At 47.0% G+C, this 15,603-nt stretch overlaps 1 protein-coding gene across 4 annotated transcripts in view; it reads left to right on the top strand.

Moving 5' to 3' along the window:
- The window catches only part of NUP98 (nucleoporin 98 and 96 precursor), a 43,720-nt gene that overhangs the window by 9,521 nt on the left and 18,596 nt on the right, over positions 1-15,603 (top strand). For 3 of the 4 annotated variants that reach the window (XM_081909519.1, XM_081909518.1, XM_081909517.1), the window contains exons 7-18: positions 2,320-2,427; positions 2,848-3,031; positions 4,414-4,574; positions 5,936-6,073; positions 7,594-7,678; positions 8,754-8,846; positions 9,440-9,580; positions 10,518-10,651; positions 11,252-11,439; positions 11,996-12,112; positions 13,737-14,047; positions 15,000-15,113. In XM_081909519.1, coding sequence (XP_081765645.1) covers positions 2,320-2,427; positions 2,848-3,031; positions 4,414-4,574; positions 5,936-6,073; positions 7,594-7,678; positions 8,754-8,846; positions 9,440-9,580; positions 10,518-10,651; positions 11,252-11,439; positions 11,996-12,112; positions 13,737-14,047; positions 15,000-15,113 — 1,774 coding nt within the window. The remainder of the gene's footprint in view (positions 1-2,319; positions 2,428-2,847; positions 3,032-4,413; positions 4,575-5,935; positions 6,074-7,593; positions 7,679-8,753; positions 8,847-9,439; positions 9,581-10,517; positions 10,652-11,251; positions 11,440-11,995; positions 12,113-13,736; positions 14,048-14,999; positions 15,114-15,603) is intronic. The other variant, XM_081909520.1, reaches the window with a different exon arrangement.

Here is a 15,603-nt window from a genome sequence, read left to right as displayed (position 1 = left end):
CTCTGGTTTGGAGAGCAGTAGCCAGATGACCAGAGTTGAATATCAACCCTGCAAGGCAGTACGCTGCCACTACTCCTGTAAATCCATCAGCCTGAATCAAGATAATCCCAGAGCTTCCCAAATGCCACACAAGGTTTTGGGAACCAAAACCTGTCCCTCAGGCTTCAAGCCCACTAAAGTTTATGCAGTAGCAGTTTGACCAAGAGACTAAGATAACTACATTCAGTACCAACAAGTCCCATCCGAAGAAACACACAAGTAGCAGGAAGAGTTTTTTAAAAAAGAAAATAGCAGCATAAATAATGCAGCTGTATCCCAGTGAGATTATAAGTAAAAGCAGTTGGGAATGGTAAGACAAGATACCAAACTAACTTGCTTTATAAACCAAATCAGCAAATTGGCCTTCAGCAAGTAGCATACAGGTGTTGCCAGGTGTCAGGCAACATGGTGAGGACTAGCACAAAGTTTTACCCCAACTTTGCCTAGTAACCAGTGACTCTGAATAGCCAATGAGAAGACTCTACCGTGTTATGAGCAACCCACGTTATCACAGGTGTGGCCAGTTTCTAATTAGCAAGGCCCACACTGACCTCCAGTAGCAAGAGCACAGCAAGATATCACAGGTGCCGATACTTGTGATCCCCACCTCCCAGCCTTGAAGGGAGAGAATACTCTCTCAGAAGCCTCCTTTTCTGCTCGGAGGCCTGAGTTGGGAAACCATTTTCTAGCAGCAAAGAAAAAACCTCAGGAAATAAAAACTGATAAAACAGTTCTCCAAAGAGAAATTCAATTACTGCCCATGGGCCAGCTCATCTTCTGGAGAAGCCTCGCCTGGCAAATGAATCACAGACTAAGAGCGCAGGTACTCTTGTCTTTTGCTGCTTCAGTTTTGGTCATTTATCTCTTTATTTGGATCACATTTAAATAACACGGCTATAACCAGCCTGTGGTGGTTCAACTTCTGTGTGATCACTTGTGGGAAGGCCATGGCTCAGTGGCCAGAGCACATGCTGTGCCGGCAGAAGGTCCCCGCTTCCAGTCTCTGGCATCTCCAGCCCAGGTGTTCCAAGTGCAGAACAGAAATGCTAGGCATTGCGTTGAGCTGGGAAACTGGTGTGCAGAGGCTCCTTTAAGCAGAAGGTGGAATAGTTGATCATGAGGGTTCTGTAGCAGTTGTTGGAGCAGAAGATGCCAGGATTTCGTAGCAGGGAGCGCTCTCTTGAGCCCTTCTTCAGCCACATGCACCAGTGGCGATGGGGCTCTCTCCTGCTCGTGCTACAGCAGAAAGGGTAGCAGCAGCAGCAGGCACAGCCCAGGACAATGAGGGCTGCCTTCCAGGTAGTGAAGGGCCCTCACAGCCGGGTCAGCCTAGAGCAGGAGCAGAGGCAGACCATAGGCCAGGGCAGCGTGTGGCTTTGTACCAGGATGGCAGGAAAGCGTGGGCACCCCTTGCGTACCAAGGCAAGCGAAGCCCCTTCTGTTTATCATCTTCTACGTCTTATCCTCCTCCCTAGAAGCCTGAGTCCCGTTCTGACCTGGTGAGAAACTGGCTACCCAGGGTGCCTCGCAGCTGACCGAGAATTTGAACTGCTGTATTAATATTAATATTTATATATTGCCTTTTATAATTTATATATACAATTTATGTATATCAAAAGATCCCAGGGTGATGTACAACATTAGAAGCACATTGCAGAACATCAGTGATGAAAACATAATAATAAAAGCATACTGACAAACAGCCCAATAATAAAATAGTCATCGTAATAACAGTCCTCTTCCCCACACTTTTACAGGACATAGATTATTTAATAGCCATAGACCTGAGTAAAGAGGAGTGTTTTTACCTGGGGCCTAAAGACATGTACTGATGGCAACAATTGAGGCTCTCTGGGGAGATCATTCCACAGTTAGAGCCACCAGAGAAAAGGCCTGTTGTTGTCACTCTCCAAACCTCTCTGGGAGGGGGAACATAGAGAAGGGCCTCAGAAGACAAGGGCTGGGTCTGGGTTGGTTTATGTGGGGAGAGGCGGAAGTCCATAAGGTATTGAGGTCCTGAGCCATGTGAGGCTTTATAGGTCAACCCCCGCACTTTGAATTGGGCTCAGAAACTAATCGGCAGCCAGTTCAGTTGTGCCAGGATGGGTGTTACATGCTGTAGCAACCTGGCTTGTCTCAGTGTTCTTGTTAGCTCACATGAGTGGCTGCTTGGAGGCTCACAGGAATCCTACTGCTCCCTCTGTGCCATGACTGCTTACAGGACTTCCAGGGAAATTAAATCTAAAGTAACCTTGACGAGTGTTCACATTTCTCTTACAGCCCCCTACGGGTACTGACACTATGGTTAAGTCCGGAGTCAGCACAAACATCAGCACCAAGCATCAGTGCATTACTGCTATGAAAGAATATGAAAGCAAATCGCTAGAGGTCAGTCCGTCGTATATCTGTATCTCTGCATGCTGTCCCTGTTTGTTTACATCCCGTCTTGTGGCTCAGACATTGGAGTGCTGCTCTCCTCCCTCTATAGCAGTGGATGGGGGTGAGCGCTTTGCATTTCGAATAGAAAGAATGGAGGCAAGGCATTTATGCACATGGTGGACCACATTCTGAACTGCCACATCACAGTTGTCAAGAGAAACCTGTCAGGCAGGTGTTTCTGATGCCTGATGCCTGCTTTGGCAAAGTTGCATTTTGTCCTCTTTGAGAACGCTGCCCTGTGCCCAGGGACTGTCGACTCCAATGTTTTACTGCATCGCTTTTGCCTGAGAAGGTGTGGTGGTAGCAGGTGTGGGGAACACGTGGTGTCCCATGTGAGACGTCTGTACTCAAGAAATATCCCTTCTTTAGGAGCTTCGTTTGGAAGACTATCAAGCGAACAGGAAAGGTCCCACCAACCCTGTAGGAGCTGGAGCCACGCCAGGTTTGTTTGGCTCATCCACTGCTACCTCCAGCGCAGCCACAGGACTCTTCGGCTCCACCACCACTAACACAGGCTTTTCCTATGGACAGAATAAAACAGGGTTTGGAACCAGTAAGTACTGCTGCTTTGACCTGTGCAGGATGACTCTTTGAGTACTTGTGTGTTTTTTTAATCCTGTACCAAGTTGCCTTGAGACTCTGTCGTGTTAGGTGTCCAACATTTTTTAACACATGCAAATAATAACATCCACAGCTTGAAATGCTGGCTGCTGAGTTATAAGATGCTGTCAAAACTCCACCTGTTCTCTAGATGCTTGGGTAAAAACATGCAAACAGCAATCTCCTTGATGGAGCACATTCTGTCTTGAGGTCCTTGGGACAAGTAAGGAAGAAGTGCAAATAATATAAGTTCTCAGAAAAAAGGGGGAAGTGCCCTAGGGAGTTGCTCTGCATGTAATGCAAGTCCCAGAAAGTAGAATGCCACACTTAATTAATAGCGCACAAGAAGTGAACTATTTAGTTCTTGATTCTGATTTAAGGCAGTATCTTGCCTGATATCATATGTGGTTAGCTGGCATCATTGACTGGAAAGGCACCTTGATCAGTCACAGCTGTTTTCTTGCTCTAAAATGGCTCTACTCAAGTCAGCTTTTATTTCTTGGAAGCACCTCCCAGCAACACCAATGTTGTTGTTGTTGTTTGTTAAGGCAGCCCTGTTTAGGGAAGCTTTTAATGTTTGATGCATTACTATATTTTAATATTTTGTTGGAAGCCACCCAGAGTGGCTGGGGAAGCCCAGCCAGATGGGCAGGGCATAAATTATTATTATTATTATTATTATTATTATTATTATTATTATTATTATTATTTATTGTTAGTTGCTTCATCTTGTCCAAGACGATCCAAAGCAACTTAGAACCAAACACCTCTGTGCTGCTTCTACTGATGCTTCCTCATTTTGATTGGGAGTTCAAAGTGGTGTATGGTTTTGTAAGTTGAAAATTAAAATGACAGGAATTTTTAAAAAGAAAAACACAAAACTCTGAAGCCATAGTCCAATTCCTCCATCCTTGTTCCTGCTCAAAACAGTGCCTAAGTGCATGTGAGGAGCTGTGCCATCGGTGTGGTAGCTCCAAATCTATGGAATGCCTTCCTGCTAGAAATCAGATGCCATCTCTGCTGAGTTTCAGACACCAAATTAAAACAGTTTTATTCTCTGATGTTTTAATTCATGTTTTAAATTTTGTGTGTTGTACGTTTTAAATTGTGTGTTGTACGTTTTAAGTTGCTTTGAAAGCCAGATGTGAAAAGCAGGTTATAATTTTTTAATAAAATAAAAGGTAGCTGCATCTACTCACCATCATCCTTTGGACCCTATCCTGCCTCTCTGTTGAAATTTGGATTGCAAGCTCCTTGAGGGGTATACTCTGTGATGTCCCAGGGACATGGATGCCTCAATGTATCTATATAATTTGCTTTGGCACCTTGTTTCAGGTACGACGGGTTTTGGAACAGGAACAGGAGGCCTCTTTGGTCCGACTCAACAAACCACCAGCCTCTTCAACAAGCCTTTTGGCCAGGCCACGACTGCACCAAACGCAGGCTTTTCGTTTGGGAACACCAGCACCCTTGGACAACCCAACACAAACACAATGGTAAGGTAGCAAGGGCTGTTGTAACAACCTTGGAGTCGTTACTTTCTGCCTAACTCCTGCTTACCTGGTTGCCTTTGATTTCTGCAGCCTTTTACTAAGAACTCTCCAAGGAAATTCTCTTTGCTCGGCCTGTTACTTTTTCTTGTACAGTGCTATTTTATTCTCCAGCTTGCTCCTTAGCACAGCAGGTTGCCTTATTTTGCCATTTTTGTATCTGTTGAATATTTCGCCAGCATGCTTTATATTGAGGGTTAAGAGATAAAGGCCTGTCTTGTCACAAGTCAGTCCATCTAACTGACAACTGGCCCCAGAGTCTCCAAGCAGAAGTTCTCTCCAACACAAGATCCTTTAGTTGGAGATTTCAACACTTCATATGCAAAGCACATACTTTTCCACTATGAAATGGAACCATAGCAGGCCTCCCAAGTTATGAAATAGTTTGTTTTCAACAATATACCAGTTGCTTGGTAGGCGCGCAAGCAAGCAAGCAAGCAAGCAAGCACACACTCAAATTATCTTACCTCCCCCAGGAAGAGGAAAGCCTGGCAGTCATTTTGGCTTTTCACCGACTTGAATGTCTCTAGGGCAGGCTACTTTATCAAGTGGTCCACTATATTCCTTCACTGCTTTCTCTGTTGGATACAAGCAGAAATGCATAAGCGAGAGTGGGGACCTCTGGTTACAAATGAAATGGAACTGGACGGTCAACTAATTCAAGTGGCCTTTTCTGTGAGGGTCTCAAACCTTTAATAGATGCATCCAGTCACAACGGAAACCCTGTACTGAAGGAGTTTCCCTGTTACGGGCGAAGGGTGCCAGGTGTTAGTGGCTTGGAAAGGGAAGTTGGCAAGCTGTGTGGGGAATGAGCTTCTGAGCGGAAGAGATAAGCAATCTCCATAGGCTTTGGGAAATTCCTTTTTCCACCAAAGACAACTCGTGGGCGGGTGGGTGTTCAATTTGTTCAATTTTTTAGTTCTTTTTAATCTTCCTGTGAGGGGCCACGCTGTTTCTTTCCATATGCATGATGGCAACCTTCAGGCGCTTTTCTGCCCAGATCTGAACCTCCATTCAGAAACCATCTGCCATGCACAAATTCAGGCCTCAGTATTTTCCACGACACAGTGGCTAAAATGAAGGTAGGTTTTCCTGCATGCTTTAATGCTACACTTAGCTGAACCAAATGCAAGCACCTCTCTTCAGCAGCCACAAGCAGAGCCCATATTCCCTTGTGTAAAAATCACCATGGTGCAAAAACAGTAGTCCCACATTTCCAGAACTACTGCTTAGGTTTTTTTTGTTGTTTTGGTTTTTTAAGGATAAGTTGTAGCGTATCTTTCTCAAACATCCCCTAATGTTTGCAGGGTTTATTTGGAGCAACACAGCCCTCACAAACGGGAAGCCTTTTTGGAACAGCTACCAATACGAACACTGCTACAGCATTTGGAACTGGGACAGGTCTCTTTGGACAACCCAATACAGGATTTGGTGTTGGTGGCTCGGTATGTCAGCTGGGAGTAATGAGGTCCTCAGGGGTGTGGAAGTGGCTTGTTTCTTTTCACTCGTGACACACTTGTGCTCATTGGTGTTCTCCCGGGCAGAGGCGAAGTGCTTTTGCAGGAGCTTTTCCAGTGGTGTTAATTGCAATGTTGGTCAATGGTTAGAAAGGTCCAATAATTTTGGCTTTGAACAAGTCTTGGAAGGTTTTGCAAGAAGCCTAGCAATCCTGTAAACTGAGAGCGACTGCCCAGTCTAGGCACTCTGGACCATAATTTAGCAGACGTGACCTGAGTTTCTCAATTGTGTGCACCCGGCTCCCGTGACACACTTTTCCTGGTCAACTCAAACTACACTTCTCCTTTGCATCCCCAGTGGGGAACTGTGGTTTAATACCTGTTTCCTAACTAGTGTTTTAAATATCTGCAGATCTTGATCTTAAACCACAACTACTCCTTTTTGGATGTAACAGGGATCTGTAGTTCAAGCAACAATGTGAGGGGTGGGGGCGTGCCACTCTGACACTCACTCACTGCTTGCCAAATTGTCACTCTGAATATCAGCTCTTGTGGGTGTCAACTGTAAAACCTCAGCTTTTGCCATTTGGCTGCTCTCCATCAGAGCAATTCTAGCAGGGACCATGCACATCCCCACGCTGGACTATGAAGTTTCCACATGTTGGGTATTTCCTCCTGATTGACCAGGCAGAGAACATGTGATTCTTAGACCGAATATGCCATGCTGTCTCCGGCTTTCTCTCATTTATTTTTGCCCTGCCTCTATCCACACAGTCAAATCTACTCTCTCTCTCTGCTCTAATTCTACTGCCTTGTGCTCTGTTCCGTCTTCCCTCCTTCAGCCTGGTTCTTTACCACGCCTTGTAGGCACCTGGTGGGACGGAGAGAACCAGTGGGGACACTGTTGTATCAGACTCTCTAGGGAGCACTGGGAAGGGAGTGTTAGAGGTGGCGCTGCTCTGTACATCAACGAGGGCATAGTGGGATTCAGCGCCAAGTAGTTTTCCTCCTTCCTCCCACCTTGAGTGCTGGACGGAGGTTTTTCTCAGCAGTCACCTCCCTCAGGCAAGGAAAGAGTTTCCTAGCTAGGACAGGGCAACCCTAAGCCCCACCGCTGCAAGCAGTATCTATAATGGCTTGTCCTAGAGTGCTGGGAGATGAGAGGGAAGAGGGGACACTTGCATGCTCTTCCCCGCCCGCAACCCTCTTGACTCCCCCTCTTGCTCACCACTGTGCGCTATGCAGCTGTCCTGCGCTGACACCAAACTGCTGCTGTGGACCAGCACAGACGTAGTTCACTAGGGAGAGATAACTGATAATGTGCGATCTGTGGATGGTCGCACATCCTTTCCAAACGTTTAAAACACGCTGTGATTCTATGTTAACCTTTCTACGATTGGCTGCTAACTGAGAAAAAGCTAATATCCCTTTGTGACCAGGGCGGGGGCTGTGGACAGGGAAAAGAGAAAGAGACCCTGTGACGTTTAGAATGCATATTTCTCCTTCAGTCCCTCTTCAGCAACAAGCCTGCTGGATTTGGAACCACGACAACCAGCGCGCCCTCGTTTGGAACAACTACGACTGGGATGTTTGGTAACGGATTAAACAATTGCTTTCCCTTTGGCATAGTCACGTAAAAAGCCTTAAATCTATTGTTGTTGCATTGAGTATAGCACACAGTCTGTGGCAGACTAATTTATGTGAGATGATGCTCTTTGTGGGTCTTAAATTCTGTGTCAGTAAGCCGTGCTACATGGCAGGCAGCTGTGAGAGCCCAGGTGCTTTCGGCAAGAGTTTCACTTTGAGTGTCTCTGTCTCTTATACAAGCTTGGGACCTTCCTCAGATCCATGGAAAACAAAGGCTTTTTTCCAAGTCAAACAGCAGTACATTTTCCCTGCCTCTCTGCTGGTGATTGAAGAGGTGTGGGGAGACAGCTGGAGAGAGTTCAGAGCCCTTCTCATTCCTTCCAGGGGTTACCCTCCTTCATTCAATGTCTTGGTGACAGACTTCCCTGGGGAGTGGCGAGTCAGGGAATCATTTGTACCTTCTTGAACAACAGCTCATGCTGCAGCTAAAAAAGATTCCTGGGTACAGATGCTGATGACAGGAACCTCTCAACTTGAATGCTACTTTTGAGTGAAGGGCAACCCCATTTTCTTTCATCCTCTGGAAATGCAAGTGGGTTGTGTGTGCGCTAGTGATGTCAGGCGGACCATGTGCTGTGCCTTGTGTAATAGTAATAATAAGAGTAATAATAATAATAAGAGTAATAGCAATTTTATTTTGTATACAGTGGATGCTCAGGTTGCGAACGCTATCCGTGCGGGATGCAGGTTCGCAACTCTCAGGGGTACGTTTGTGCATGCATGGGTTGTGTTTCGGTGCTTATGCACCAAGTGCAATTTAGCGCTTCTGCGCAGGCGTGACCACCGCAACCCGGAAGTAACCCGTTCCGGTACTTCCGGGGTTCGGCAGTCCGTAACCCAAAAAAATGCAACCTGAAGCGCCTGTAACCTGAGGTGCGACTGTATGCCGCCCGTTCATCTGTGTGGCCCCAGCCACTTGGGGCAGCTTCCAACAAAATATTAAAACACATGACAAACACCTGCATGGAAGAGAGAGAGGCCTGGGTGACAAACACAGCCACTTGCTGTTCTTTACTTGCAGGTTTCGGTGCAAACACCACAGGAAATAGCCTGTTTGGGAACAAGCCTGCAGCTGGGGCTCTGGGCACGGGACTTGGAACAGGATTCGGAACAGGTAAAGAGTAGAAAGATGCCACCCTCAGAAGCTGCTTCCCCCCTTCCTCTCTCTCTGGCATTTAGCCAGGTTTCTGGTGCCATGATTGGGATTCACTAAACATAACAGCAAGCTTCCACTTCCCTTCCTTCTCTAAACTGCTATTTCCCCCCACTCTCACCAAAATCTTGCTGCCTTTATTTCACTGCTGCTTGTGCCGTTCTAGTTACTGAATATGTTGGACGCTCCAGCTAACTTCATGGTGGTTGTCGGCGTCAGTATGTTCCAACTCTCTCTCTCACACACAAATAGCTCCTGCCCTTATTGTAAAGAGTGACACACCTGTGAGACCTTTAGTTAGCAAAACCACTTCTCCACTGTAGAGAAGAATGGTCCGGATTCATAGCGCATATCCTTTACATTCTTGCTCCTGAAATGAATTCTGGCCATTGAGCCAAGCTGGTGGTGAGGAAGGAGAGCAGTTCCTTGGAGCACTAAAAATGAAGTCCTCCTTTGAACTGTCTGTAGGGAAGGAAGGCTGCTTATGTCTGTTTTGCTGCTGGTTGCACATGTCAATGTTCCACGACTTGCTCTGTTTCTCTTCCTTCCTGTAGCCCTGAACGCAGGACAGACTTCGCTGTTTGGGAACACCCAGCCTAAACTAGGGAGCACGCTGGGGACAGGAGCCTTTGGCGCCCCTGGATTTAATACGTCAACAGCTACTCTGGGCTTTGGAGCTCCCCAGCCTGCGGTGGGTAAGTGTCTCATTCACAAATGAATAGCCCCTGCATGAGGTCGCACCAGTTGATTGTCCCTCTGAGCTTTGGACTCCAGCTCCCATCAGTCCATTTTTGTATGGAAAGCCATGTGGCTTGGTGGCAAATTCCAAATGGGAATGTAATTCACCAAAGTGTGGCATGTGTTGGAAATGCAGCAAGAGGTTTTCAGGACTAAGATAATAATAATAATCAATTTTATTTATACCCCGCCCTCCTCGGCCAGAGCCAGGCTCAGGGCGGCTAACACCAATAAAATCACAGTAAAAACATAATAGGGGAAAACAAAACAAAACAAAACAATTTAAAATACAGGTTAAAATGCAGCCTCATTTTAAAAGTAGCCAATAAATCAAGACCATAAGGGGAGGGAAACATAACGGTCAGGCTGAGTCCAAACCAAAGGCCAGGCGGAACAGCTCTGTCTTGCAGGCCGTGCGGAAAGAAGTCAAGTCCCTCGGGGACGTAGTCTCTTGTGACAAGAGCGTTCCACCAAGTCGGGGCCAGTACTGAAAAGGCCCTGGCCCTAGTTGAGACCAATCTAACCACTTTGCGACCTGGGACCTCCAAAATGTTGTCATTTTTGGACCTTAACGTCCTCCGTGGGGCATACCAGGAGGTAATAATTCCCAAAAGCGGTTTCCAACTGAATCAGGGACCCAGTTTCTACCTCATATCGCCAAAACCTGAGGGATTAAGAGAATGGTTTGTAGCTGAACCTATAAGTCCCGCTAACATTTTGTTTTTATTGGATGGCTTTTGTCACTCAGTGCAGTGGATGCAGCTTCTAGGGGAGGATAGCACTTTCCCCACTTAGATTACCTGCTCCACTGCAGGCACCTGCTCTTCTGTCAGCGAGGTGTTACAGCCCCTTGGGGGGATATTGGGCTGATGTCTTCCCCTCTCATTCATTCAGCTTTGACTGACCCAAATGCTTCAGCCGCTCAGCAAGCGATTCTTCAGCAGCACCTCAACAGCTTGACATACTCGCCCTTTGGGGATTCCCCCCTCTTCAGAAACCCGATGTCTGACCCAAAGAAGAAAGAGGAGGTTTGTCGTGGGAGAAGGGGACATGGCTGAGAGGGTGACTAGATTATGCCAGGTCGAGAAAGGGTCCGAGAAGGCTTTTCTACTTTGGAATCCAGAGCTAAAACTGATTCAGGACAGGCACCAGAAAGTACTGTATTTTTCGCTCTATAAGACGCACCAGACCACAAGACACACCTAGTTTTTGGAGGAGGAAAACAAGAAAAAAAATATTCTGAATCTCAGAAGCCAGAACAGCAAGAGGGATCGCTGCGCAGTGAAAGCAGCAATCCCTCTTGCTGTTCTGGCTTCTGGGATAGCTGCGCAGCCTGCATTCGCTCCATAAGACGCACACACATTTCCCCTTACTTTTTAGGAGGGAAAAAGTGAGTCTTATGGAGCAAAAAATACGGTACTTCTTCACACAGTACATAATTAAATTACAAACTTGGGTGGAATGAAAGGGGTGAGCAATCAACTCGGGCCTCTTGCAGAAGCGGTCTGTCTCTCCTGCTGTTAGCAGCCTGTTTGTTGGGGAGGGAGAAGGAAAAGGAGGTTGCAGCAAAAGCGGGTGAGAGAATCTGATAGGATAGCCGCCTCAAGTTTGCAATTGTGTGTGTACAGAGACTGAAGCCAACCAATCCAGCAGCCCAGAAGGCATTGACCACCCCTACTCACTACAAGCTGACTCCTCGCCCTGCGACCAGGGTGCGTCCGAAAGCTTTGCAGACCACGGGCTCCTCTAAATCCCACCTGTTTGACGGCCTGGATGACGATGAGCCAGCCCTGTCGAACGGGGCCTTCATGCCCAAGTAAGTGTTGCCTCTAGACTTCTTTATACGCTAATGTGGCTTGGGGTGCCTGCAGATCTGAAGTGTGAGGTGTCTGGCAGCATATCTTGATGGCCTTGAACTGTGTTGCGTTCTGGCTTTGATCCAGCTCTTGCTGGAGGTAATTGGTACTTAATGATCTTGAATGCATGCTTCAGTTGGCACAGTGGCTCTTCCTGAACTCTTTAACACAATATATATGGTGGTGTTGCAGCCCACTCTGGGTTAAGGTGAAGCCCAATTATAGGTCACAGCCCACTGGGTAAAGACCCCTGGCATCTCTTATCAGTCATCTTTTTCACAGCAAAAAATAGTTCAAAAGGAGCTCTTTAATGCCATTAAATAAAGAAGAAAACCACACACACAGCTGGCCCAGCTAAAGCCTCCAGGGTCTTGCAGTGTGGGAGAGAAGGGCTTCCACAGTCCAGTTCTGTGGTGTGATGGGGGCTGCAATTAAAAATAAGTTGAACTAAGGGGGGGGGGAGGTAAGGGAGTGAGGCATCAGTGATTAATTTCTCCTCTTTTTGGTCTTTCTTAGGAAAAGCATTAAGAAGCTAGTTTTGAAGAGTATCAAGGCCAGCAGCCTTTTCTCTCCGACCAACTGTGAAGCGGATGACCTCGCCTCTCCCTCTGAGTACCCAGAGAACGGAGACCGGTATGTCTGCATGGATAAAAAAACAGGACCTTGGTTAGGTTTTCCTTTTTGAAGTAAGCGGACTCAGCCTTAAAGGCGCAGCTCCACATGCAGTTGTTGGGTTTAAACCATGGGCAAGTCTTCTAGGCTTGGCACCGGGAATGTTGCGCCCCTTGTGTTGCCTGAGTAATGCTCACACTGTGTAACAGGGGAAAGAAAAGACTTTGGTGATCTCACCTGCCACTGAACCCCATATATTTTGACCATACACTGTTTTGGCTGTATGCACTTACCTCTGGAATGTAACCTCCATGGAAGCTGAGAGTTGCCTGTACTTATGAAGAAGAAGAAGAAGAAGAAGAGTTTGGATTTGGTATCCCGCCTTTCACTCCCCTTCAGGAGTCTCAAAGCGGCTAACAATCTCCTTTCCCTTCCTCCCCCACAACAAACACTCTGTAGGGTGAGTGGGGCTGAGAGACTTCAAAGAAGTGTGACTAGCCCAAGGTCACCCAGCAGCTGCATGTGGAGGAGCCGAGACGCGAACCCGGTTCCCCAGATTAGGAGACTACCGCTCTTAACCACTACACCACACTGGCTCTCAAGAGGGGCGGGGGAGCCACCGTTCCTGGAAATCCTGCTCAGCGCTCTCTCTGTGTCTTCTGAGATCTAGCTGAGCATTGCTCACACCCTTTCAGGTCTATCTTGAGTAGCCTGGACTACCAGAAACTTAATTTATAGCGAAAGCAAAGGATGTTATGGTGCTGTGGGCATGTGCCCTTGGACTGTGTGCATGTGAAATCGGAAGGGGAAATTGGAAACTCCCAACTCCCTCTGACTCTCCCATACAGAATAAAGAGAGGGTGCTTGGTCCAAAAAAGTCTACGTTTTCATATAGGAGCTGTCGTGTATTTGAGAAATGCATTTTACTTAAGTTAGAACAATATCCATTTCAAAGCAATTTCACAATGTGCATTTTTAAAGGCGGTGGTGACGTCAGGCTTCCTGTGCGATTCTGCACTGCGATGCCAGAATTGGTTTGGTTTATGGATCTGTTCCCTTAACAGCTGAAGGTCAATACGCCCAATAAATCCTGCATCAGCATTCTAACTTCTGGTTCAGTTGTTGCCTTTGCATTCCATCCATGCAGAAACGCATGCTTCAAGAGGTTCATTACCAGTTAGGTAAAGGTAAAGGGACCTCTGACCATTAGGTCCAGTCATGGCCAACTCTGGGGTTGCGGCGCTCATCTTGCTTTACTGGCCGAGGGAGCCGGCATACAGCTTCCAGGTCATGTGGCCAGCATGACTAAGCCGCTTCTGGCAAACCAGAGCAGCGCACGAAAACGCCGTTTACCTTCCCGCTGGAGTGGTACCTATTTATCTACTTGCACTTTGACGTGCTTTCGAACTGCTAGGTGGGCAGGAGCAGGGACCAAGCAACGGGAGCTGACCCCATTGCGGGGATTCGAACCGCCGACCTTCTGATCGGCAAGCCCTAGGCTCTGTGGTTTAACCCACAGCGCCACCTGCGTCCCACCAGTTAGGTAGCTAGTGTTTATTTTTTATAGCGGTGTGTTTGTATTTCGGTTATGAAGTTTTTTCTTTGGGGCTCATGTGGTGGACCTTAAATGTTGTGGCTTCCTTAGATTCAACTTCCTTTCCCGGTCAGCTGATGAGATCCACCGGCAGGATGGAGAGCAACAGGAGGAGGAGGACCGTCCTCGTGAAGTCACGCGGTACTACTCCAACCCCATTGCCAAGCCCATCCCACAGACCCCCGAGAACGCCATGCACAAGCACCACAACAACGTGGACGACACCCTCCTCGCCCTGAACGTGCGTCCTCCCCTGCGGAACGGGCTGGAAGGCAGCAGCGAGGATGCCTCCTACCACGAGGAGTCCCTGCAGGAGGACCAGGAAGAGGAGGCGGACGGCCTGCACCAGGCTCATCCGGCAGGTGAGGCAGCTGGTTCTTCTGGTGGTCGGGCTCTTCTCCCCCCAGAAATGCTCCCAAGCACAGACTGGGGAAAGTAGGAATTGTGCAGAGGAATTGAGGGGGCGCTGCTTATAATGCACATTGTCATTTGCAGTCCTTCAAACTCTGTCTGGTCATGACTTTTCTACCCTTGGATCTCATTCAAGTGGCATTTTCTTCTTTTAAAAAGCAAATCTTGGTGTTTCTGTTATTTTCAAACACTGAGTTGGCCTTCTGAAGGTTTTGATGACCTGCGATCCAAATCGGTGCAGGTTTCGATGCACCAAATGGCTCTAGCAAAAGTCGGCTTGGATTGACACACCTTTGAGAAAACGGTCTTGTGAATTATCCAAGAATGTGCTTCAGGGTGTAAGGAGCAGGTTCACGTTGTGTCAGACCGGATGTCGGTATAGCTTAGCGCTGCCAACGCTGGCAGTGAGTTTGAACCCAGATCCTAGTTACTGCTTCTTTGATCTTTCACTCCTTTCTCCTCTGCCCTGCTCATGTATTGCCTTCCCTAGCAGGGCAATACGAGGCCATGCAACTGGATCTGTACCATCAGATTGCACCTGCAGCCATACCGAAATAAAACCAAAACATTTCTAACGTTGAGGTGTTTCTAGGAATGCTGCAAGATTTGTGGCTGTCATTTTTCATAACTAATTTTAATAGGTACTGAATCACTTTGCAATCTACTGCAGAGGCAGTGTTTGGTTAAGGTTTTCTGAGTGTTTTTCTCCTTAGTCAGTTGTAAATCTAAAGTTCCTTCAGTGAGTCCCTTTATTGCTCCCTTTCATACATATTATAATCTTGGAGTAGGTACACCTGCATTCTCTGGCTCATTTCTTTGCTGTTCTGGCCTGCAAATGAATCACTGTGCCTGTTGCAGAAATTGCTGAAAGGAGTGACTTTCAACCAGTTTTGGTTCTTTTAGGAATTGTTTTAACCCGAGTTGGCTACTACACTATTCCATCCATGGAAGAATTGGCCAAAATGACAAGCGACAAAGGAGAGTGCATTGTGACAGACTTCACCATTGGCCGAAAAGGTAAGGATGCTTCTCTGCACAAAGACCTTTTCTCCTGAAACTGCCTTTCCCAAAGCCCAGGAAAGTCCCACCTGGGTGAAGGTCAAGTAACTGCCTAGCTCAAGAGGAGCAAAATGCAGATTGAAACATGGTTAAAGTACTAGGCATGTCTCTAGGATCACTCAGGCCATTCACACAACAGTTTTCCGGATTCTGCTCTAAAGGTTCCTGTGTGTTGAAAGTCCCTCAAGCTCATGCCCTCATTTTGTCAGGAAGGGTCAGAAGAATTTCCCCTAAGCATTTCAAGTAATCTGGTTGTTGGATATTAGTCCTAGTGGTTGAGTCCCCACAGTCTCTTTCCTCAAGTAATAATAATAATAATAATAATAATAATAATAATAATAATAGCATATTGCAGGGGTCAGCAACCTTTTTCAGCCATAGGCCGATCCACCATCCCTCAGACCATGTGGGGGGCCGGACTATATTTTGGAAAAAAATATGAATGAAT

The sequence above is a fragment of the Podarcis melisellensis genome, assembly GCF_964234715.1.
Source record: "Podarcis melisellensis genome assembly, chromosome: 4".
NCBI lineage: Eukaryota > Metazoa > Chordata > Lepidosauria > Squamata > Lacertidae > Podarcis > Podarcis melisellensis.
This window is presented reverse-complemented; position numbering and strand designations above follow the sequence as displayed.